Source organism: Branchiostoma floridae, chromosome 1 (assembly GCF_000003815.2).
Source record: "Branchiostoma floridae strain S238N-H82 chromosome 1, Bfl_VNyyK, whole genome shotgun sequence".
In the NCBI taxonomy this organism is placed as follows: domain Eukaryota; kingdom Metazoa; phylum Chordata; class Leptocardii; order Amphioxiformes; family Branchiostomatidae; genus Branchiostoma; species Branchiostoma floridae.
In genome coordinates, this window is record NC_049979.1 from 4,562,612 (window position 1) to 4,586,575 (window position 23,964).

Consider the following 23,964-nt stretch of genomic DNA (forward strand, 5'->3'; position numbering starts at 1 on the left):
TTAAGTCAGCGTATACATCACTCAAGAAGGAATGAATTATCTCGTAGCTGGTACATTTCATAGCAAGTATCTTGATCGACCGTATAGATTATATCTAATAATAATAACCTCGCTGAAACAAAAGGCACGTTCCTAAAGGCGTGAACTTGGATAATGGGAAATCCTAATTTATACCTTTATTCCGTGTAATAACAATAATAACAAATCAATATATCTCTCTTTGCTGTAACATTTTGTAGCAAGTTACTATGATAGATTGTAGATTATAAGGTTTTATTGCAAAGTCATGCCCAGGGGGCTAATTGTAGGTGAATAAAATCAAAACATTAAGTGATTGAAAACAGGTAAATAATATAAATTCTAACATATGAAGATTAACTGATTGTATGTACATACAGAATATCGAATACGATTCTTAACCTACATTACTATTGCGGGGTTTGACTTCCTATTTGAAAACAATTGAAAATGAAATGTCCCACGTTTTCTATGATAGATTGATTTGCTGATCTTAGCAGGAAGTGTGTCTTTTGTGTTTTTTTTCTAAAGAATGAAATGTTTGGTATGATCTACTTAAGTCGATTCTGTATTGTAGAACCCTCGCCCATACAACAGACACGTTTCTGGAGGCCTGGACTTGATTAGTATGAAATCCTAATTTATGCCTTTATTTCGTGTAATGACAATTATAACAGATGAATTTATCTCTCTTTACTAGTACATTTCAAAACAAGTCAGATCTGGACACAGACTGTGAGATAATCTGGACACAAACCCAACTTGCAGGAAAGAAACCGCTTATGATTGGTACATACTACAGACCTCCGTCGGACCAGGGCAATAGTCTGGGTGAGCTTGACAACTCTATAAATAAAGTGGGAACTAAGATAAACTCCAACAATGTGATCATTCTTGGAGATTTCAATACCCCCGGTATAAATTGGGATGTCAGCACAACAGATAATGCTCAGAACTATACAGGACAGGCACAGAAACTACTGCACTTAGTGGATAACCATGGGCTATTCCAAACAGTTCAGGAACCAACCAGAAATGGTAATCTCTTGGACCTGGTCTTAGTTAACAACCCAAACATAATTGAAAAGACCGCAGTAGTTCCGGGAATAAGTGACCATGACATGGTTCTAGTGGACGTGAACTTGGCACCCAAACAGAACAAAAAACCAAAAAGGAAAGTGTATATTCGCACGAAATCTGACGAGCCGGCTATCAAGAATGACCTTGAGGACTATGCAACAAACTTTAACATGAGAACAAAAGACATGTCAGTGACACAGAAATGGGATGACTTCAAAGGCAAAATGAAGCACACAATGAACAAGCACATTCCTAGTAAAATGACATCAAGCAGATACAACTTGCCCTGGTTTAACAGAAACTTAAGAAGGCACTGTCGGAAGAAACAGCGTCTTTACAATAAAGCTAAGAGAACAGGACAAGAGGAAGACTGGAATAAATACAAGAAAGTAAAAAAAGGAGTTCAGAAAAGCATAAGAGCAGCACACTCAAAGTACGTGGCAAACATACTGGGAGAAGCTATAACTGACAAACCTAAAACATTCATAAAAGGCCTGAGGAGAGACCTTGTCGGGGTAGCCACTCTAAAGTTGGGGAGCACCATTATTAGTGACAGTGAGAAAAAAGCAGAGGCACTCAGTTCACAGTTTAAAAGTGTATTCACAGAAGAAGACACCACAGACATGCCATCTCTTGGGCACCCCTGCACCCCTCCTATGGAACAAATAGAAATTTCTATTTATGGTGTAGAGAAAATGCTGCAAGGCCTTAATCCATCCAAAGCATCCGGGCCAGACCAAATACCTCCTTGGTTCCTCAAAATGACAGCCAGTGAAATTGCACCTGTTTTAACTAACATTTTCCAACAATCGCTTGACACAGGAGAGATTCCTAAAGACTGGAGAGATGCAAATGTATGCGCCATTTTCAAAAAGGGAGATAGAGCGGTCCCCAGTAACTACAGACCAGTTTCACTTACCTGTATTTCCTGTAAACTACTTGAACACATTATCCATAGCCATATAATGAAACACTTAGAAGGCCACAATGTACTAACGGACTACCAGCATGGTTTCAGAGCAAAGCGATCCACAGAAACACAGCTTATTTTAACAGTACACGACATAGCTGGGGCACTGAACAACAAAAGACAAGTGGATCTAGCAATTCTTGATTTTACTAAAGCCTTTGACAAAGTCCCACATAGCAGACTGATATCAAAACTAGAGCATTATGGAATTCAAGGTACCACACTTAATTGGTTAAAGGCTTTCCTAACGAACAGAGAGCAAACTGTAGTGGTAGAAGGGAAGGCCTCAGCTCCAGTTAAAGTAGCGTCTGGAGTTCCGCAAGGAACTGTCCTGGGACCATTGCTCTTCCTCTTGTACATAAACGACTTGCCAGACCAGCTCGATTCAAGTGTGAGGTTGTTCGCAGATGACTGCCTGTTATATGTAGAGCTCTCTACAAAGGAAGATTCACTACTTCTCCAGAAAGATCTGAACACCCTGGAAGAGTGGCAAAGGAAATGGCTTATGCAGTTCAATCCGGATAAATGTTATATCATGCACATAACAAACAAACGAACCCCAAATGTATCCCCCTACCAGTTCTGTGGTCAGACATTAGCAACCACAAAAACCCACCCATACCTCGGTGTTACATTAACAACTGGACTGAAGTGGGGTGTCCATGTTAACAAAATAACAACCAAGGCTAAACAGACACTGGGAGTAATCAAACGCAACTTGTGGGCATGCCCAGCCAGGGTAAAATCACTTGCATACACGTCACTGGTAAGACCAAATCTTGAATATGCTGCAACAGTATGGGATCCGTATACAAAGAAAGACAAAGATAAACTGGAAAGGGTACAGAACCAAGCTGCCAGATTCTGTACAAACAACTACAGCAGAGATGCTAGTGTTACCAAAATGAAAACAGATCTGCAGTGGACATCACTTGAAGACAGGAGGAAAATGTCCAGACTTTGTATGATGTACAAAATGACCAATAAACTGGTGGACGTACCGACTGATAAGTATCTAACACCAGCTCAAAAACGAACTAGAAACAGTCATGCTTTCAAGTACCAGAGTTACCAACCTAGGATTGATGTGTTCAAAAATTCCTATTTCCCCAGAACTATTGTAGAGTGGAATATGTTATCACCAAGCACAGTAGGGGCGTCTTCTCTGGATAGTTTCAGAGAACACTTGCATATAGATGTGCAAAAGTTAGGTGTGATGAGTCATTCAGTGTAATATAACCAGCTGCTGCCGCGCCGCGTGCCTGCGAAGCTGGTGTGTTACGCCGAAGGGCGGTTATACCGGCTATATAGATACAGATACAGATACAGATACAGATACCTTGTTAGTTGTTACTTACCGGCCCGACCAGATCAGACACATGTGAGACGGTGGTGCCCGAGGCAGCCCCCAGGTACAGCACCTTGGAGCCGGGCATCATGTGGATCTGGTCAATCCCACCCAGGATGGCCGCCGCCAGCTTTGAGCGGAACGGGTTCCACACACGGTACTCCAGCTTGTTCTCCCCCTCCTGAAACAACATCAAGTGAGAGGGGGCATGAAAATTACTGTAAATGCAGAAATGTTCGCTGTGGATTAATGTCCGCGAACATTTTTCTATTATGGTATTAGACTGCAGTCTATGGTGTTACCGCGAAAATAAAACCACAGCGAAAAGTCCCTTTTCCTGCTACCGCGAAATTAAATCCCCGCAAACTTAAATGCATTTACAGTAATCTTCAAGCAGATCCTACGATGGCATAAGATACTGTAAATGCAGAAACTTTCATGCTGGCCACTTCACTTCGAACTTAAAACCGCAAACATTTTTCCATGGCAGTAAAAGACTACAGTACATGGTGCTACTGCGAACTTAATGCTACCACAATAAGTCACTTTTCCCGCTTCTGCGAAATTAAATCCAAGCGAACTTAAATGCATTTACAGTAGTACCAAACTAGCCAAGGAGTGTAGTCGGCCGAGAGGTGTACATTTGCCCAGTAGACAAACACTCCTAGGTCGGCTTCACTCCTCTGACAGCTTTTGATACTATCTTATGCTACCGTAGGATATGCTTGGAGATAACATGAAAATATGGACAGCTTGAAATGATGAAAATGCATACAAGTTTTCGTTTCATTATAGTTCTTTATAAGTTCAACTAACAGCCAAGACAGTTCTGACTGTATCAATCTGTTTGAGCTCAAATTTTGATATCTTCTTTTATTCCCTTACATTTCCTTATGATCCGCTTCCTCCAGAATGATTAATAGGCACAAACTTCATTCTTCAAAACTATGATCTATGCTTCATTACGTGATACAGCACTCCATACACTACCTCCACTGTTATCCTCTTCTCTCCGTACACTGACTCTCCAACCACCATGTTCTTGGTGACAAGGGCATCCTCCTTCCCCCGTGAAATGAACACTCCTGTATAGCACAGCCAATCACTTGGATGGATTAACAACAAAGCCAAACTCCATTGGAGTAGGTGCAAGGTAATATCATTATGAAAGTCTCACCCAACACTTACACCAAAAAGTCTTTTGGAAGGGACGTAAAACGGGGTCCCGTGTTTTAGGAGGTGCCTTGATCACATAAATCAGCCTCATTACTAAAAAAAACTGGGTACCTACTGTCTGCAAATACACCCAATATTTATCTATTTATTCATTTACTATAAATTGTACATACCTGCATGCCTGTGAGGTTCAACAACCACCTTTCTTCCTGCACCAAAGCCGCCCCTGCCACCACCTGAAGGGATACACACATGCTTATCAAGGAGTAGTGACTGGTTTAGAACAAGTAGTAATAATATAGCAGTGGGATGTATGATTTTGTTGAGGGATGACAAGCACATGACCCACAATGCTAGCCCCATGCCATGGTGTGATCAGCTATAAAACATTCCTCGGCATTGCTCGGCTTTCGGTCGTTTGGCATTTGCATAACTAACTGCATATACAATCTATAAGAAATGTTATTGTTATTGCCTCTACTATAGCTGTAAACGGATGGATATCAGGCTACCAGTATGGTCTGCAAACAGTATCACTGAAGTGAGGTAAATCGTACAGCTGAGATTATGATTTCTACTAATCCATCTGATGTGCCATCACACATCCAATCCTTTGAAAGACAGCTACAAAGTAGAGCAAAGTTATTGTCTTGACTATAGGGCTTGCTATAGGGTGCAATGTTGTAAGTAAAAGCTACAGTGAAGAGTATGTTCTCAGGACTTTGTGATGAAGTTGACAAACTATTTATATGATGGAGTACAATGTGTATGCATGCGTGTTGAGGTTGTGGTGATAACTCAAATGTATCTATTTAGGTTCAAACATCAGTCCTGGTCATGTGGCTCTTTTGGGGGATTCAAGACACCACAGACAGGAATTAGCCCGGCAGGCCAGGGATTGCATTTGGAAGTGATGCATCAGTTCAACTGTCACACTGACAATTGTGTTGTTCAAAGACTACAGTGATAGCCTGGGTACCATTTGGGTAGTAGTTCACTCCTATGTTGGCTCCTGCTACCCGGCTGGAGAACTGTACATTCAAACCTTTTGGTGGTGATATCAGTTGATGAGCGAATTAAGGAACAGGTTCTAGACCGCTTGTTCGATGACAACAGGGCTCCCACAAGCAGACAGAGGTGTTGGAACGCCTGTTCAAGCAAGCGCTTGAACCCATTCCTTAATTCGCTGATTCATAGGGACCAATCAGTGCCCTCTTCCAAAATGTGGACGATTCCAGACGTTAGGTTTAAAGGATCCCTGACGGAACAGCAGAGAAATGACTGTATATAGTGCATAATAAAAGTCGGAGCGAGAAGCGACTGTATATGGTGAATAATAAACACCGGAGTGAACTACTATCCGGATGGTACCCAGGCTACTACAGTGAAGGATGCAGACATATTTACCTCTGCCACCACGGAATCCGCCACGGCCTCCGCCACGGCCTCCACCCCGACCTCCTCTAAAACCACCTGCAGACAAATTTCACAAAAGTGTCACACAGGGATTGACATCATTAGCCAGTTATGTAGGCCTTCTATCAATATATGTACATGTACTAAACACACCAAGTTCATTCTCCCCGGAGAGGAGACTTTCTTAATTTTCTCGACATCTCGTAATGTGTACAAAAGTGTGCTAATGATGACTGTGCAGGAAAAACTGTATTTAACTATGACTGTCTGTAGTACATAATAAGCATCATTGATTCACTACCAAGTTGCAAAACAGGCTACATTGTCTACATCTAGTAGTAGATCATGGAGAGGAAACATTCAACAAATCAGCACTGAATCATACCAGGACAAAAATGGGCAGAATAAAATTTGGAAAATGCATGACTTAAAAAATAATATTTTTTGTACATTATTTCAACTGATTTTTGTCTATTTACCTCGGCCTCCACGATCACCAAATCCTCCTCTTCCACCTGCAACATCAAACAGGCGAGAACTTAACGATCTATACAACATACAACATGAGAGGTGCTCCCAATAGTTCCTTTTTATCCTCAGTCATCATTTCTGACACCACTCTTTCCTTCCAATAGTTCTTTTTTTATCATGAAAGTACAACACTGTAGTCTTAGCTCTAAACCGTAATAATCATTAGGGTTTCAATATTTCATTGAGACTGAGAGAAAATACAACCACAAAAAAGCTCATGTAATACCACACACAAGGATTCCTAGTGTGTGGTAACGGGAGGGGGCCATACTTCGACAGGGGTCCAAAGTTCGACAGGTTTTAAAAATCATTGTTGCGGAGAAATGCATAGATGCCTGCACATGAGAAGTACACTAGCTGTAAATAAACCTTGTTGTAAATAAGTACAAAGGCGGGGTATGTGTCGAAGTCAGCAAGTCCCACAGATAACGATTGAAAAACTTGCACAAGTTTGACGCCTTCCGTGCAAGTTGACGCGCGAATGTATCGAGACCATGGCCCTGGAAACTCTTGAATTATTCTTCGCAAAATACGACATGTGAAAAAATATCACCACACATAGAAATGATGTTTATTAGCCTTCCGAAAAATAATACCTGTGTTCTGTTCTGCCTTTAACTGGCTTGGATAAACGGAGCTAAAATGATGCCACAATGTTCACCTAGTCGGGGCCCCGCCATTTTACTATCACGCACGCAGGCGGGCGAGCGATGCTCAACACGTTGAACTCAGTCAACCCGTCCGTAAAGCGACAAACATTCAAGAAAAATCGATCTCTACCGACTAAAAAATCCTGTAGCCGTTGCTGCTGCCAAAAGACAGGATGAAATGGCAATCAAGGAAGCCGAAAAGCGAAAATGCCGTCACAGTCCAAACGTAACAATGCGCTGCCGTTTTGCGGCAAGTTGGTCTCACCGTGAGAGGTAAACGTTTTAACACACCGTATTTGAATAAGTCGCGTAATACAAAACATGACCCATATTTGGTACAAAAAAAATATAATGAAGACTTTTAGTGCTATTCTATTTGCATAAGTTGTTTAAAAATGCACGGCGATGGTCTGGTTGTTACTATGTCGGAGTTTGGACCCCTTTTTTGTGTTGGAACGTTCTGCTAGGACGCAAGCCGAAAACCTGCTGTAAGTTTCGTGCGCTGTCAAAGTACAGTGCGGAACGCTACTGTTAAATGAAATATATATCTGTACAGCTTCAATAACAGTTATATGGATGCATACAAGATCTTAACTTGTTTTTGATGAGTTCACTGTAAAATGTACATTGACAAAAGCCATGCGCATCCACTTAGAACGGGTGTCGAAGTATGGCCCCCTCCCGTTAATATCTGAGCTGAAGTTTTGCTCATGAATTTTGAAATTGTACTGAAGAAAACTTTAACAAAACTTCAGCCACCAACTTCACAGATCAAGCTGTTCTTGTTTCCACACCTACCAGCAGTGTTGTAGCTGGCCTGAATTTTTTCCTGTTCCCTGGATTTTGAATGGAAATCCTTTCTAAGGTGCCATGATTCTAGGGGGTCCAGGGGCGTGCTCCCGGAAAAATTTTGAAATCTAGCACCTTGAAGAGTTGAAAGGCCATTTCGTTTATTTTGAGGGGCAAATTTAGCCAGTAGACTCAGTTTCACACACTCACTATATGGTCTAACGTCTTGGTTGGTTTAATCAATATCTTTACATGCCAATTTTTTTCCAGCACAGAGGATAGAATGGACAAAATTTTTGTCCGTCCCCAACAGCAAAATTCCGTCAAAGGACGGATGCTGGCTACAACCCTGCCTACCAGTGTCTTCTTTCATAAAAGAAAATTGAACTGACCTCTGAAACCACCACCACCACCACGTGGTGAAAATCCTGCAAGTAAACAAAACAGTAGGTTCGGTAAGTGAGAATCGAAGAAAAGTCTGCTTTTACTGTCCATGACGGCAACATCTTCCCAAAAGCAAGAAGCTTGTGTACCACTCTCTTAGCTTCATAATAACACTTGTTGAGACATGGTGTATTAGAAAAATGCAATACTGAAGTTATTGAACACTTACCACCACCTCTGCCACCCCCACGTGGCGAGAAACCTGATGGAGACGAAAAGCAGAAGACAAAACAAAGGATTCAAACTAACAGACCAAAGAGAATATTACAGCTGTAACAGGCAAAAATAGTTCTTCCAAAGCTTAAAAACAGCGCACCAAAACAGATTTGTCAACTTGTATTGAAGTACATGGATCGGATCATCCTATATGTTTACTTTTTGTTAAATTGTCAGGAATATAGACTGTATAGGTGTTTATAATATTCATTTCATTTGAAATCTTTGAAGAAAAAAGCCACATATATCCTGTTACAAACTTGTACACCTAGCCGGTGCGACGTTGGTTTCTATCAGACAGTTTTCTCCAGAGTCGCACCGGCTATTGTAATTTGTACACCTATTGTATCATGCCTAACGGAATGATTTTCTCTATGTATCTAAACGAAATGAGAAAATGTTGCACTCTTACCTCTACCACCTCCGCGCGGTGAGAAACCTGAGAGTGGAAAACAACAGAAGGAATCAACATAGGGGCTTATCCAAGTTACAGCCCTTAAAACTACTGTAATTTCTTTTCTACAAGTACAAAGTTTGGCAGAGAGAGGCCTGACACCCTTTTGGTGTTTAAATTGAAAAGTTCTAAACGTGGCTGGACTGAAACTTTATCTCTCTTGGTCTTGTATGATGGGCAGAATAGGACAAAGTACCATCAAAACTTATCAAAGATATCATAATAGCTGTTCGAAATTATAGAATTAGTTTTGAAGAATGTTTTGTGCCACCAGTGGTGTTTGGCTTTCCTGCGGCGTGGTGCGCGCACGTGTTTGAGATGCCCCCCTCCCACCCATGCTGTGGTCATATGCTCTTCCAGTACATGTCTACATCTCCCAAATCAAGTAAACTTACTCCACAGCCATACATACAAATCCTCGTGTGTTTACAACATTCGTAGGACCTAATAAAATGGAAAATATACCTGGTCTTCCCATGGTTTTGTTGAAGGTTTGTCTCGAGCTCGGCCAAACTTCGCATCCAGCGGGTCAGCCAAACAAGCCAATCACGCATGCGTAATAGATAGTCATTTTAATGCACCTTTTTTTTCTGCAAAAATAATTCAAATAAAATGTTAGAACACATTACTGAACAGCTATCAAGAATTAAACTCTTTTTTTGCTCATCGAAAGATCGGGAAACACAGATTTCGCCACCCCGCAACGTTACGTCTTCCTAATTAGCATAATTTATGATTTCCCCATATTTTCAGGCAGCAGCCATATTGGACGTTGGAGGTGAGTATTTCCATTGACTGAATCTATCGTCGTGTTTGATAATCTGACGTCCAGGTGACATGCGGTATACCTTTATATGTGGTACGATAATCGCTTGTTCTCATGGGGGTCATATTTATGCGCTCACGTGTAATTTTGGTGTGAATATGAAGGGATTTTATGACGATACATCACGTCATCCGATACTGTTCCGCTTTTCCAGTCTCACACTTTCAGGCGAATGCGTCTTTTATGTCGTCACGTTTTCGTGCGGAGGTTTGCCCAGAAACAGGGGCATTCAGTTGGGGCCATGTCTTGTCAAATTCCTTGGACTGTCAAGTGCTGGTACCAAATATTGACACATTTCTGTCTAGTCTCTACCGTGACTTCCTTCCATATATTTTGTTATATTACAAATATATGATAACATAGCTCGAAGAGCTATAACTAACCTCAAAGAGATGTAATTTGAATTTTCTAATTTCTGAGGGGGGGGGGGGGGCAGGCTGTCCTAAAGTGTGTCTCTGGGTTTGGTTAATTTGTTATCATTTTAATATGACACCGTACTTTTTACAGTCACCAACTGAGGTAAGGTGGTTTCAAAATAATTCTATTGTTGTAAATGCAGGTGGTCAGGTGTGTTTGACTAAAACCAGTCATGTCCTAACCTTCAGAAATTGTTTTCATCGCCAGAAATGTGCTCATCTGGAAGCAGAATTAACCATGACATACAAACCCAAATCTTCAATGTTGGGAACTATTCGGACTTATCTTGTGTCTGGGTTATGTGCACTTTTGCAATGGTTATTTTTACTTATGTCGATTTGGGAGACCAATTTCTAACTGTGAGACAGTGACACATAATTTTCTAATGGCATGTAGCATGACAACAAGCAGTTGAAGTCAACTGGGGTAACCTGGTCATTCTATTGTGGGTTGAGTGGGCAGTCTTAAGTTCAGGGCAGCAGGAGCTCCGCTCAGCTTTTGTAGAAACTGTGGCACTGTGGTTATAGTTTCATGTAGAGCTGTCCATGATATCACTACGCCAGCAGTGTAAAACTGCTACTTGGCCCCCTAGTTTATGTGGGCAGTGGAGGGCTCCTTCTGCCCAGAGCGTCTGCCCAATCTACATGAATAGGGCGGATACCAAATTACCGTCAGGGTTCACAATTGTAGATAAAGTACTGTTGTTCGTGAAGACAGAGGAATAGTCATACCAATTAACAGTTGGCAAAGGAAAGGAATCATTACCCATGCGCTTCAGGAAACTGTAGTAGAACTTGATGGTAAGGTTCAGTATTATGAATATTGTCTGAAGTCTGCAGACTTCAGATTCAAAATTCCATCAATCTATGCAAGGATAGGCTTTTTATGAAGAAGAACATCAGAAATTTTGTATACCTTAGCAATGATAGTTAGCCTGGGTACCATCCGGACAGTAGTTCGCTCCTATGTTCGCTTCTGCTACCCGTTTGAGGACGTGCACATTCAAACCGTTTGGTGGTAAAATCAGTTAATGAGTGAATCAAGGAACGAGTTCTAGAGCGATTGTTCAATAACAACAGGCCAACGCCCACATGCGCAGGGGGATGGAGAGATTTTCCGGTGTTGGAACACCTGTTCAAATGAGTGTAGGAACAAATCAACGCCTGCATCCAAAATTTGGATGATTCCAGACATTATCGTGGTCCGGGATCCCAGACGGAACAGCAGAGAAGCGATATATATAGTGTATAATAAATGTCAGAGCTGGAAGCAACTGTATATGGTAAATAATGAATGCCAGTGCGAATTACTTTCCGGATGGTACCCAGGCTAAGTGATAGTACCATGACCCAAACAACTGATCTCATCATCCTGTGTTTTTTCTTCCTGCAGGTGGTAAAATTTCCTTCCAACACGGATAGATGGTGAACCTGATCTGCCTTGGAATTCCTGATGTGATATGATATTCAAGTTGAGGATAAATAGTTAACTCATGAGTCTATTTTAAAGACTTGGACCACAGATTTTGATAAAGACAGATTTTTTGTATCATTATTATATTCAAATATTATATTTGCAATTTTTGAGATTGCAGCAAAGTTGAGCACAAAGACTCACATGAGATAGAGACTCATAAATCAAAAGACTGTTAGACTTTGTGTTCCCAGGAAGGAACATATGCCACAATCTTTTTAAAAAATCCAACTGGGCCTTAGTGGACACAACTTCTACTTTGAAAGTATGGCAGCAACAAGCATGAATAGCATGAGTGTGGCGAATCATGCCGGCCCCATCAAACAGATGGCTAAACCTGTGACAAGTGGGACAGCAATGGCTGCCAACCATGGCCAGACTGTTGAAAACAAGACTAGCACAGGGTAAGTGCATTGAGTCTGTTGTATCATGCAACATGAACATATAGCAAACCCAATTCAGGCCCCCTTAAGGGTCCCTGCCACGTTTTATATTGTTTTCAAACTCAGTGTATCATAAGTAAGTGCTGTGGAAGAAAATACATCTTGTTCATTTTCTAGTTAAAACAGTTAATTTAAGTAAATGAAATTGGGATCACCTTAAATTCAATGCCAAGGATAATACAAAATTTGCACATTAATTGTACATTTGTGGAATGTTTAGAAACGTTCTTGTAGAAATACTAGAAATATTTTGTTTTAAACATATTCTGTTTTAAACATCATTATGATGGGGAAAGAGGCCAGTCCACCTCATAATTGAGTTGAGGTATTTATATAACTACTAGATATAACGTTAATGTTTGAACATTGTTATGTCCCTTTTTCTTGGCAGGCCTGGTGAGGACTGGAAGAAAAAGCTGAAGATCCCTCAAAAAGATACGAGAATAAGAACAACAGTAAGTCTTGCCATCTTCCGTTTCACTATTTTCATTGTTGTCTTACTTCGACTCTACTGTGTGTATGCATGTTTAATAGCCTTTCTCACAAAAGGTCATCTTCATGTTTTATTTTAGGATGTCACTGCTACCAAGGGAAACGAGTTTGAAGACTACTGCTTAAAGAGGGAGCTCCTCATGGGTATCTTCGAGATGGGGTGGGAAAAACCGTCCCCAATTCAGGAAGAGAGCATCCCAATCGCACTGCTAGCAAGAGATGTGTTAGCTCGAGCCAAAAACGGTACTGGGAAGACTGGCGCTTACATCATTCCAGTGATCGAGAGGGTGGAACTAGATAAGAATCATATCCAAGGTAAGATGGTTGCATGTTATCTGGTAGACTGGCTAATCAGATTTGTGTAGTTATGTAGTTGGTGTCACTTTTTCCAATACAGTAAAAGCCGCTTAATTGCGCCGCCTATTTGCCAGTGAATTTCGTGCAATTATCTGACTAGTGCAATGATGCAAAGTTATCCAGCTAGACAGTGCCAGCTTGGGATTTTGGCATTCCGTGCAGTTAACAGAAGTGTGTGTTAATCCGTTGTGCAATTAACTGGCTTCTACTGTATAAAGCTTTTTAAAGGACTGATATCCTCATATGACTTGAAATATTCTCTCTGACTTCAGCTTTGGTACTTGTGCCAACACGTGAACTGGCCCTGCAGACAAGCAGCATCGCTACTGCACTAGGCAAGCACTTGGGAATCAGATGCATGGTCACCACGGGTGGCACCAGCCTCAGGGATGACATTATGAGGCTATACGACACTGGTAAGTCATCTGTAACACATGGTTTTCTTCTTGTATTGGATGTGTGCTTTTGAATAATCTCCAAGCAGATCCTATGGTGGCAAAAGCTGGCAGAGGAGTGAAGCCGGCTTAGGAGTGTGTTTTGTTACCGGTAATGGACACCTCTTGGCAAATGGACACCTCTTGGCTGACTACACTCCTTGGCCAGTTACTATCTTATGCCATCATAGTGAGTGTGTGTGAGGATCTGCTTGGACTCTGAGATTACTTTTGAAGACAGTGAAGGAAGATTAAGACAATGATCGTTACGCTAAGTCATGATAACATTCTTGTCCACAGTGCACATTGTGATTGCTACCCCTGGACGCATCCTCGACCTCATGAAGAAAGGTGTGGCGAAGATGGACCACTGCCAAATGCTCGTTTTAGATGAGGTATTTATATCCTCTTTACTGATGTGGTATCAGCTCCTATTTTCAGAATCGGTTCATCTTTTTATAATAACTACTTGTGAGGCATTCAAAGATAGCATTATGGTAATGTGTATTTTTGTAGTGCTATACATGTGCAGCAAACTTTGCACAGTGAGTAAAACTCCTACTGTGATACATCTACAAAAAGAGAACTCTGTTAGCAAAAACAAGCTTTTTGTCAACCTTCTGCCAACAGGGTGACAAGTTGCTGTCTCAGGACTTCAAAGGAATGCTGGACAGTGTCATCGGTCACCTGCCAAGGGAACGGCAGATTCTGCTCTTCTCAGCCACATTCCCACTCTCAGTCAAGGATTTCATGGTAAATCAGCAAATCAGCACTCTGAAATAGAACAGCAGTTGTGTTACTGTTTTGTGTCATGAAGACCCTTTGAAGCTTAGCATGAAACTTTATATGTGTTGGTAAATGACATGGATAAATTAAACTCAAACTAACCAACACTAAAATTGATTGGACTTAGCCCAAATTTTTGGCTGACTCTGTCAGCCTAGTTCACGGAATGGACCCGTTTACTGTAGCTTCCGGAATGTGACGTTTGAGACACATGACTGCAGTAGTATAAAGCTGTTAACTTGCTGTGCATTATAGATAAATGCCAGAGTCTCTAATTGCTGCCTTTTTTTAAATGTTGACCAGAAGCGTCACCTGAACAAACCTTACGAGATTAACCTGATGGAAGAGCTGACGCTGAAGGGCATCACCCAATATTACGCTTTCGTTCAAGAGCGCCAGAAGGTCCACTGTCTGAACACCCTGTTCTCCAAGGTATGGCCTTGTTTCATCTCTTACATGGAGGTGTTTGGATTGTCTGAATCCTACCTGGTATGCCGAATGTAGTCATGAACTAACAAGATGACTAGCATTTCTGTAAACTTGTAGGAAACAGTGTTTCAACATTGATGTGCAATCTGTATCACTTGCTATCCATAGATCTTAGACTTTAGATCCTCCCGCAACTCTGTTGCATTAGTCAACTCAGTGCAGTCTTGAGCAGCTACCACCATGCTTTCCATTTCACTATCACATTGCTAAATTTTGATGTAAAAGATATTCTGGTTTTCTTGAAACATAATCTTAAGTCAGAGGATATTTTGTAGATTAAAAAATATATATTACAGACACAGGATAATGGTGTTGGCTGTTGGGTCAGACAACAGTTGCAGGGCTCGAAATACTTTTTCTGCATACCTGCAGCAGGTAACATTGAAAATTAGCTGCACCAGACAAATTTTACCTGCACCACTATGAACTTAACATTATGAATCATACTAAAATTGTTCAGGAACCATGCATTGCTATTTTTTCTTTCATACTTTATCAATGCAGCTAATGACAATCCATACACACCTACATCATAGGACAATTGTGTATAAAACCCAGTTCATGGACCAGTGCAGGTTTGGTGCAGGTAGACATCAGAAATACCTGCACAGCTCCAATTTTACCTGCACTAACCTGCATATGCAGGTGGTATTTCGAGCCCTGAATTGTGATAAGCATCTTCATCTTTTTCCCCCTTCCTCAGTTACAAATCAATCAGTCCATAATCTTCTGCAACTCCACCCAACGAGTGGAGCTCTTGGCCAAGAAGATCACTGAGCTGGGCTACTCCTGCTATTACATTCATGCAAAGATGAACCAGCAGCATCGTAACCGTGTGTTCCACGACTTCCGCAATGGTGCCTGCCGCAATCTCGTGTGCTCTGGTAAGGAACACTTGCATGTATAAAGACAATTGGTACAGGAACTTGTTGCTATAATATATGGGTCCCCAGTGTGCAGGGTTGGACAAGTCCACCAGCCCAATTGTCCTGAGCAAGTGAAAGTGCCGATCGTGCAAGTGACTGATCGAGCAAGCAAGATTTTTCCATGATTGAGATTTTGATATACTTTTTGCCTTTCACAGTGATGGCATCAAAAATTAATTGGTCAACACAGAAAAATAAAGCCAATAATAAAAAAATTCCCTTGCTGGAAATGAAAATCCGTAGCAGATTGTCATTTAAATTTCAGGCAAGTGAAAAGTTGGTTCGGGTAAGTTAATTTTTTTTGTACTTGCCCGATAGGACAAATGAATTTTAGAAAACTTGTCCAACCCTGATGTGTGTCCCAATCAGGGCTGTCTCCAGCTGAAATTTTTTCCGTCCAACTCATTATTTGGGGGGCCATGTTGTTGATTTTCCTTTATATTAGATATGTCATTTAAGCTTATGAAAGTAGATTTTCTACAGTTTCACGTAATTTTTTTTGATGGATGGGGTACCATTATTTTCCATCCCAGCAAGCAAATTTCCATCCCAGAACGGACGGACGGGTCCTGGAGACAGTCTTGTGGATGTAAACAAGTATACAATCAACAATCTGCTTGCGTAGATGAATCTTTTAGGCAACATTACCAAGCTGTTAATTCATTACCAGTGATGCTGGCGTCTTATGATAACAAGTTGAAGTGTTGTCGACAGTTCTGCATGATGCCCTTACCCGTTTCAGATCTCTTCACTCGAGGTATTGATATCCAGGCTGTGAACGTTGTCATCAACTTTGACTTCCCCAAGATGGCGGAAACATACCTGCACCGCATCGGCCGGTCAGGCCGGTACGGCCACCTGGGCGTCGCCATCAACCTCATCACTTTCGATGACAGGTGGGATGGTTTTTAGTGTTCCGTAAGAGGCTTCAGTGACAGGTGGTGTTTGTTCTACATCTAATTAAGAATGTTGCATGCACAGTGACAAAATGTAGAGTAGAAATGCACGTACATGTTTCTATTTCTATGCATTACTGGGCAAGGCCACCTTCAGGAGCATCCCGCCCAGGTGAAACAAAGCGGTGCACGGCACTAGTGCGGCCGGTGGTGGTGGAGGTACTCCAACAAAAGTAGCGAGTGCTTTAAAAAAAAAAATGTTGTTGATCTCGAGTTAAGTGGATGCGGAAGAATTGACAGCCATCTCCCATTTCTGCAGGTACAACCTTCACAAGATTGAGCGTGAACTGGATACAGAGATCAAGCCAATACCAGGTGACATTGACAAAAGTCTGTACGTGGCCGAGTACCACTCAGAAACAGGTGAGCTGGAGGAGCAAACCCAGCAACAGAAGTGAGAATCAAGACTGGCAGATGCGACCTTTCAGTGTTGAGAGACCAATCCCTCTTCTTTGGGACTTCTCAGTTGTTGCTTTTTTTTTGTTTGTTCGTTTTCTTTCGTTCTTTTTATGAGGGAGTTCTATAATATGCGAAGTGCAACTATTACATGAAAAAGTGGCATATATTTTAGTGTCAGGCGGTATTGTGCACACTGACGTCTGGATGAAACATGGTTTGTGATACATCTTAGAATTGCCAAGATACAGGATGCTATGAAAGGCAGAGATGTATATCTCACTTCTGCATGTAACAACTGTTTGCCAAAAGCTTGTACAGACAATATGTTTAGATCATTTATGTTGTAAATTTTGAGAGTCACAAAGTGACTCTGACATGGCATTTTGGTGCTTTACATGGATGACTTTGCTTCCAGAATGGTGATTTAGTAACAACACAGCAAACAGCAAATGTTCAATTCTTAGCTTGCATCCTGGCTTAATGCAAAGCTTGACTTCTGACATGCACCTCCAAGGCTGAGAGAACGAGTCCTATCCCCCTCTAGCATATTCTTTCGCTTCACTTCTGACATGTTTTTGCAGCTGAAGGGAGGATCCAAGACCTTGGATGTGCGTGTCAAGCTCCTGAAAACTTTCAATGCAAGATATTTCCAGTTCCTCTGCTATTCTTCTATACTTTTATACTATTGTGTGCATGTGCTAAGCTGTGTATCTCATTTGGTTACGTTTGTCATGAAGCTAGCTCCACCAACTCTGCCGAAGCAAAGTCATCCAGCAGTATTTTTCTGTCAATCAGAATCTTTTTAAGAAACTTTGGATGGGTGAAACAAACTATACTGTTAACCTAGAAGATGAACTCTGTAGTTGATTTCAGCAAAGTTGATGCTTTGCATGGAGATCAGGCTATGATACTATAGCTTGATCCACATGTGGCAAGGCAACATTAGATCCACACAGGCAAGGCACATCCCTACCTTCAGATGTAGAAGTAGAACTCTATTTTTGTACAATACCTTGTAAATGTCTGTACCCTATATACAAGCCTGTCCACGTCTTGGCCTTTGGGCTGATGATGCCTCAGAAGAAATGCCACAGACAAGTTCGCTCGATTTTGAACAGATTAAAGCACCAGTGGCTCACGGGTACAGTTGAAATTTACCTGGAGCCAAGGCAGCCAGAGTGATACTTTGTCCTTTGGCAATTTTGAAAAGGAAAGTTGCTTGAACGACGATTAAATGAACTTGTGTCATCATCCCTCTGGGCAAGAGCAGACAGGCAAGTGTTGTACATGTGTATATATGCTTGTCCAGGGGCTTCAGTTGGTAAACTGTAGAATCAAAGTGATTCTGTGGGACAACCAAGTATGGTGAGTTGATGGCAAATTCTAGTGGTTCATGTGAACCATCGTGGGTTGTCTTCAAAGCAGGGAAACTGCTACCCACTTCTCAGCTCTCCGTACATGACCCTTCATGTTTGGTCTCTCGCAGATAGGGATCGAACACATAACTACACTGGCTCATATAACACAAGGTGGGGAGGTCTTCTGATGTGCCATGACAGACTGCTTTGTTGTCTTGCTGCACTTGTAGTAGCTTTGTTGAGCAGCATCGTGCACACAGATTTAGTTGACTTAACAGCATCTTAAGTATTTGCTATGGAACTGGAAATATCTTGTCTCTCTCTTGGGTATTCTTGACAGATAAATGAGTGTGTAATGATGCAAGCCAGTTGATATGTACACCTGTCAGATGTTTACCATGAGCTCTATCAAAGTGGTTGACAATTGTGAATACCATACACTCCATTGTTTCTCTGTCAAGAATACAGCTCATGATTTGTGGTTTACAGTTCTCATGATGTATTGCGTAAAACCAGGTACATGTAGCAAAAAAAATGTAATCTAAAGTTGTAAAATCAAAGTTGTTGCTGTAAAAGTGAAGTGCAATGCAATAGTTTCAACTGTATCCACAAATCAAGAGTACTGTAAAAGAAAGCATGTTTGGTTGTTACCAATTACAACAACTTTCTCCTGATGATCATCTGTCCCATGGAGGTCTTGTCGTACATGGTTGCTTCTGCTCTTTGAAGACAGTTTGGCAACAAAGGAGCATGTTGTCCAGATGGTAACAACCAACATGTGAATTTGTAGCCCAGCTTTCCATCATGGCTGGGCTTGGGTTGGTCAGTGGAGAAACCTACAGCTTTCTGTGGCAGGTTTCTCTGCTGACCTTGTAGTGAAGACTGTCATCTTACCACACAATATTGTGTGGTGAGATGACTTAAGATCTGCCACGTGATCGCTCGAGGAGTAAAGTCAGGTTCAAGCTTCATTCGTTGGCTGCCAAGTTTGAGGCCACTGTGTACGTTTGCTTACTACTCGGTGACATTTTGTGTTGGAGGTTTTTTGGACGTCTGTTCAGAAATGCGATGGTAAGAGTAAGAAAAAGTGTGAAGGAAATCTTCAGGTATCTGATGAACAGAAGAATTGGGAGGGAGTTGCACGATCCCAGCTAAACGTTATGAAGTTTTTACTCACGAGTTAAGATTTGAACCAGAAATGTGCTTGACTGCCACTTGAACATGACTTTACCATTTGAAGATCAGTGATAGATCTATTTTCTGTCCTCAAGCACCGGTTTGGCTCCAGGGATATTCCAATCTTCATCCATATCTTGTTGATAGGGAGCAGCAGACTGGTGCTTGTTAACAGATATTGCATACACAGTCTGACAGAAGTCAGGCTGTGTGTATGCACCCCTAATGGTTACTGCTATACTTTGTACCTCTGGTAAATTCAAGCAATACATGCTATATAGACCTTCAGATTGTGTTGAAACTCGCAAAGCAGTTTCAAAGACTGCTTTCCTCTTGTGAATGATGATTACAATGTTGGCTTACTTGAAATGCTCATAACAGAACAACTTGTTGCGACTTGTGTTAGACAAAGAGTGTAGCGCCATTTGTTATTGTAACATTTTTTTGCGCATCAACAAATACCTTGACCTCGTAAGCCAACAACTACCCTTATTTCTGCGCATGTTACTGATTTTGTATGTAACTTGTTTATCATGCAACAGATGTGAGTCAAGTACAAAGTGTAGCAGAACTTCTCTGTAGTAGACAGACCAGACATTCCGTGACTGCCAAAACATCCTCTCTTCTGATTTGAAGGCGTATGTGAAGTGAGTATGTTTCTGGACACTGAATGACTTGATCTGTCTACTTTCTGACAGTGTTAAAGTGAAACCAACTGAAATGAAGCCACTCACTTACACACCTTAAGGTTTGCTGGTGAAAAATCATTGAACTTTAATAAGGTTGTAAATGATCAGCTTCTTTTCAGTCTGAATTGTGGAACCGAAACAAACAAAAAAAGAGAAAAATCCCCTTTCCATTCCTTGTCAAACCCTGTAGTTTCCATGAGTTGATTTCAGCAAGTGATAGAAGTATTTGTTGGAAACAGTACCTTGTACGACTTTCAGAAGAGGAAAGAATACTTTTCGTTCACAGGTGATTGAATACTGAACTGGTTCCGAACCTGAATCCATATTTCCTTCCAATAAACTTCCCTTTCCCCAAAATCATTGTGCTGTCTTTTGTTGTATCAATTTTCTTCTGTAAGTGTACCTGAGACTTTATTAGAAAGGGCCATAGGGCACTCCACTAATCTACCTTTGGGCCACTCGGACAATGTCCCCAGGACACATGAAAGCTTATGCGAGTGTGCAACAAAGAATATTTGATGCTCGAAAAGATAAACAAAGGTTACAGAATTGAAGCAAGGAATTTGGCAAAACAGTAAATTCTTTGAAGGATGAAATGCAGCCCTACCCTCTGGATTAAAAATGAAGGGGTTTTGAATTTTCTCCAGTTTAATAAATTTCGTTGTTGGCACAAAAAGTTGATCAAGTTTCCATTGTTTCTGCATCAATGTATTGTTAGAAAGTGGATGCTTGTTCCATCAGTTTACAATCATAACAAGTCTGATATCAGAAAGGAAATAACATGCTATTTAGCTAATTGATATGTGGTACATGTACACAGAAATTGATGCAGAAACAACGGAAATATAATCTTCCAAAGTTAATATTTCAAACTTTTTGTGCCGAGTTTGCATTTTCATCAGTTTCATGTAAGGAAGTTGACAGTTTTGGATGGTGTGAAATTTTGTCTGTTCCTATAACCATCCTGCTCGCAACCTTAAGGGACAGGTCTTGGAGAGACCCCTGAGATCTACACAAATAAGACCCATGTGATAAATTGCAAGGTTGTTGGGACAGTCATGCACTTGACATGACACACAAGTTGTTCTGAAAATACTTTAATAGTACATGCAGTAGCAATAGACACACAAGAAGGCATTGAATCCTAAAATTTCATTAGTCATAAAAAGAGCCCTGAGAAACCAAATATTTCTACATAGAAAAAATGTATTTGTATAATCATTCCCTAAGGAAAGGTTGATGGGGAAAATCATGACCTTTTCCTTATGATATGCCATCTTTTTCTGTCAGCTATTCCCACAAATGGCTGGTGGGGATAGCTGACAGAAAAAGACTGCATATAATTATATGGAAAAGGTCACAATTTCCCCCCATCAAACTCTGCTCTGCCAAAATAAAATCATTTTCAGCCCTGGAACAATGTAATGGTACCCATTACCCATGGGCACAATGGGGTCTCCGTTTTCTCTACACTTGTTTTGGTGAAACTCTCCAGGACCGCCAGGATGCTACGTGCCATCACTCTGACTCTTTCTGTTCCTAATCTTGGCATCACCATCTCCACTAATCTCCAAGCAGATCTTGCAGTGGCATAAGATAGTATCATAAGCTTGGAAAGGTGGCGAATGAAACTCCGCTGCCGGCTAAATTCCTTCCCAAGCTTATGATACTATCTTATGCCACTGCAAGATCTGCTTGGAGACTACATCTCCACTACCAAAGGACTCTCCTGTCCTACGTCTGCATCAACACGGCTGTGATCTCTTTTAGCCTTTCAGCTTCTTTTTGTGCTTTGGACGATGTCTGACAGACTTGTCTTTATCTGCAGGTGCTGGTATAAAAATACTTGAACTCAGTTGATGATTTTTGCTGGAGTGAGTATCGTTTGAGGTAGATCGACTAAGCTTGCTTTTCCTGTGATCATCACTGCTGCTTTTCTTTCTTTTCCTCTTCTTCGATATTTTCCGTTTTTCCCGCTGCTCAGAGCTATCTGAGTCACCAGAATGTTTCCTTTTCTTTGATATATCTTTCTTCTTTGCTTTCTTCTTCTTTCTAGTTGGGAGAAAAGATACATCGTATAAGTCACTTAAAAATTAGGGTCAATGCACATTGGAAAGTACAATACATTTCTTATCAAAAGGTGGACATAACAGATCATCAATCTGAAGGACTATTTGAAATGTATATTAATATTCCAAAAATTTCCAATCATGAGAAATAAACAAGATGAGACACAGGATTCAGGATAACAAGTGAGCAACTGACTTGCGTCTTTTACTCCTACTTCTGTCTTCACACTCCTCCGCGCTTGAAGAACTACTGAAAGCATCAGGGTACAACTCCTTAAAGCCACCATGTCCCCATCTGTAAAAAGAAATAGTACAAAATATTGTCAACAGCAAGAACCTACTGAGATGTCCCTTCTAACCAAGGAGGTTTTTAAACTTGTTCTAACCTTTTATACCTCCAACACTTAAACAAACAGTTAACTTCATCATCACATTTTTCACATGTCTCTACCTTTTACTTTTTTTAAACTTACCAGAAGAAGTTTATGAAAGGGATAGAGAGTTTTGCCACAATAGATAGAGACATAGGAAAAAGATCAACAAAAGAGAAGTTTCAATAATGACATGATCAGGACAAGGCTGAATGACATCTCTCCATTCAAGAAGATACCTGTCTGGATCTGCCTCTTCTGCCTCATACAACTTCTTGGTCCAATAGGAGCCGCCTGGAGAGACTCCCCCAGAAGTCTTGACTTTCGTGTCAGCTCTTCTGTCACTTCTCATCTGGCCACTGCAAATATAAGTATAAAATACATGTGTGGTAAGGGGGTCTACAGACATTGTTTCATTTTAAGTTTTAGATATAGAACCTGAACTTCCCCTCTGTGCAATGATAGTCACACTCACACTATGGACATGCATACATGATTGTACTTTGCCACTACCAACTGCCTTGAGTGATAAGCCAACGTAGCCAAAATTTGTAAACTTGGGGCCTGTTAAAACTTATTGCTTCTAGGCTGGATTTCCAAGCATTGCTGCACCAGAAAATGCTGTGATAATATTTGCTATAAAGGGCTGAGTGTGGCAATGACAACAAAGTAGCCTGGACGCCAGACTTTTTCCAGGGCCTACACAGTCCAGATCCTTGGCTCTAGGACCAAAGCACACCTTCTGTATGGTGATGTGTCCTTCCTCCTAGTCTCCATCTCCTTATACTGTCTCCACATCTCCGACTCCTCATGTACCTGTAAGTACACATGTGTTCAAAATAAATGTACCACAACAACTGGGAGCCAGGAAAAAAATACATATTTGCAGTGTAAGTATGGAGCTCAAAGATTAAAATAATGTGTATGTAAACGTACAGTCAAACCTGTCTATAGCAGCCACTCAAGGGACTGGAGAAATATGGCCACTATAGAGAAAATGTTAATCAATTGACCATGAGCAAGCTACACATGATTTCAGTTCCCACTAATCTTTCTCAGCAAGTAACATTGTCTCGATCAGTAAATTCACCCACAAAAACTTGCACTTTAATGCTCAAGTCATGCATACCTAGCCTGAGTATCATCCTCCGTAGTAACCGCTGGGTCAGGACTTTATTTTGCTAAAAAAACTCGTGAGCCAGCGTTTACTA

General features: G+C 41.1%; 3 protein-coding genes across 8 annotated transcripts in view; 1 reads left to right on the forward strand and 2 right to left on the reverse strand.

The window, feature by feature from the left end:
- The window catches only part of LOC118422651 (rRNA 2'-O-methyltransferase fibrillarin-like), a 14,692-nt gene extending 4,966 nt beyond the window's left edge, over positions 1 to 9,726 (reverse strand). Inside the window, exons 1-9 of the mRNA XM_035830320.1 lie at positions 9,558 to 9,726; positions 9,051 to 9,077; positions 8,592 to 8,624; positions 8,371 to 8,406; positions 6,488 to 6,523; positions 6,000 to 6,065; positions 4,766 to 4,828; positions 4,407 to 4,501; positions 3,427 to 3,597 (exon numbers count right to left, since the gene is read on the reverse strand). Of these exons, the coding sequence (XP_035686213.1) occupies positions 3,427 to 3,597; positions 4,407 to 4,501; positions 4,766 to 4,828; positions 6,000 to 6,065; positions 6,488 to 6,523; positions 8,371 to 8,406; positions 8,592 to 8,624; positions 9,051 to 9,077; positions 9,558 to 9,570 (540 nt within the window). The 5' untranslated portion in view covers positions 9,571 to 9,726. The remainder of the gene's footprint in view (positions 1 to 3,426; positions 3,598 to 4,406; positions 4,502 to 4,765; positions 4,829 to 5,999; positions 6,066 to 6,487; positions 6,524 to 8,370; positions 8,407 to 8,591; positions 8,625 to 9,050; positions 9,078 to 9,557) is intronic.
- Positions 9,713 to 20,670, forward strand: LOC118422589 (probable ATP-dependent RNA helicase ddx6). 4 transcript variants are annotated; one of them, XM_035830236.1, is made up of 11 exons: positions 9,713 to 9,870; positions 11,728 to 12,212; positions 12,643 to 12,706; positions 12,824 to 13,058; positions 13,373 to 13,516; positions 13,835 to 13,929; positions 14,165 to 14,287; positions 14,624 to 14,752; positions 15,513 to 15,693; positions 16,478 to 16,631; positions 16,951 to 20,670. In XM_035830236.1, exons 2-11 carry the CDS (start codon positions 12,076 to 12,078, stop codon positions 17,087 to 17,089), a joined length of 1,401 nt encoding a protein of 466 aa, XP_035686129.1. In that variant the 5' UTR covers positions 9,713 to 9,870; positions 11,728 to 12,075; the 3' UTR covers positions 17,090 to 20,670. The 4 variants fall into 4 exon arrangements, with proteins under 4 accessions (XP_035686129.1, XP_035686121.1, XP_035686145.1 ...); XM_035830228.1 differs by having other exon boundaries at positions 9,845 to 9,951; XM_035830252.1 differs by lacking the exon at positions 9,713 to 9,870 and adding an exon at positions 9,896 to 9,951 and having other exon boundaries at positions 14,627 to 14,752.
- A 724-nt stretch (positions 20,671 to 21,394) lies between these two features.
- The window catches only part of LOC118422657 (uncharacterized protein NKAPD1-like), a 3,844-nt gene continuing 1,274 nt past the window's right edge, over positions 21,395 to 23,964 (reverse strand). For all 3 annotated transcript variants that reach the window (XM_035830339.1, XM_035830349.1, XM_035830332.1), the window contains exons 3-6: positions 23,493 to 23,569; positions 22,993 to 23,112; positions 22,579 to 22,677; positions 21,395 to 22,365 (exon numbers count right to left, since the gene is read on the reverse strand). In XM_035830339.1, coding sequence (XP_035686232.1) covers positions 22,080 to 22,365; positions 22,579 to 22,677; positions 22,993 to 23,112; positions 23,493 to 23,569 — 582 coding nt within the window. In that variant the 3' untranslated portion in view covers positions 21,395 to 22,079. The remainder of the gene's footprint in view (positions 22,366 to 22,578; positions 22,678 to 22,992; positions 23,113 to 23,492; positions 23,570 to 23,964) is intronic.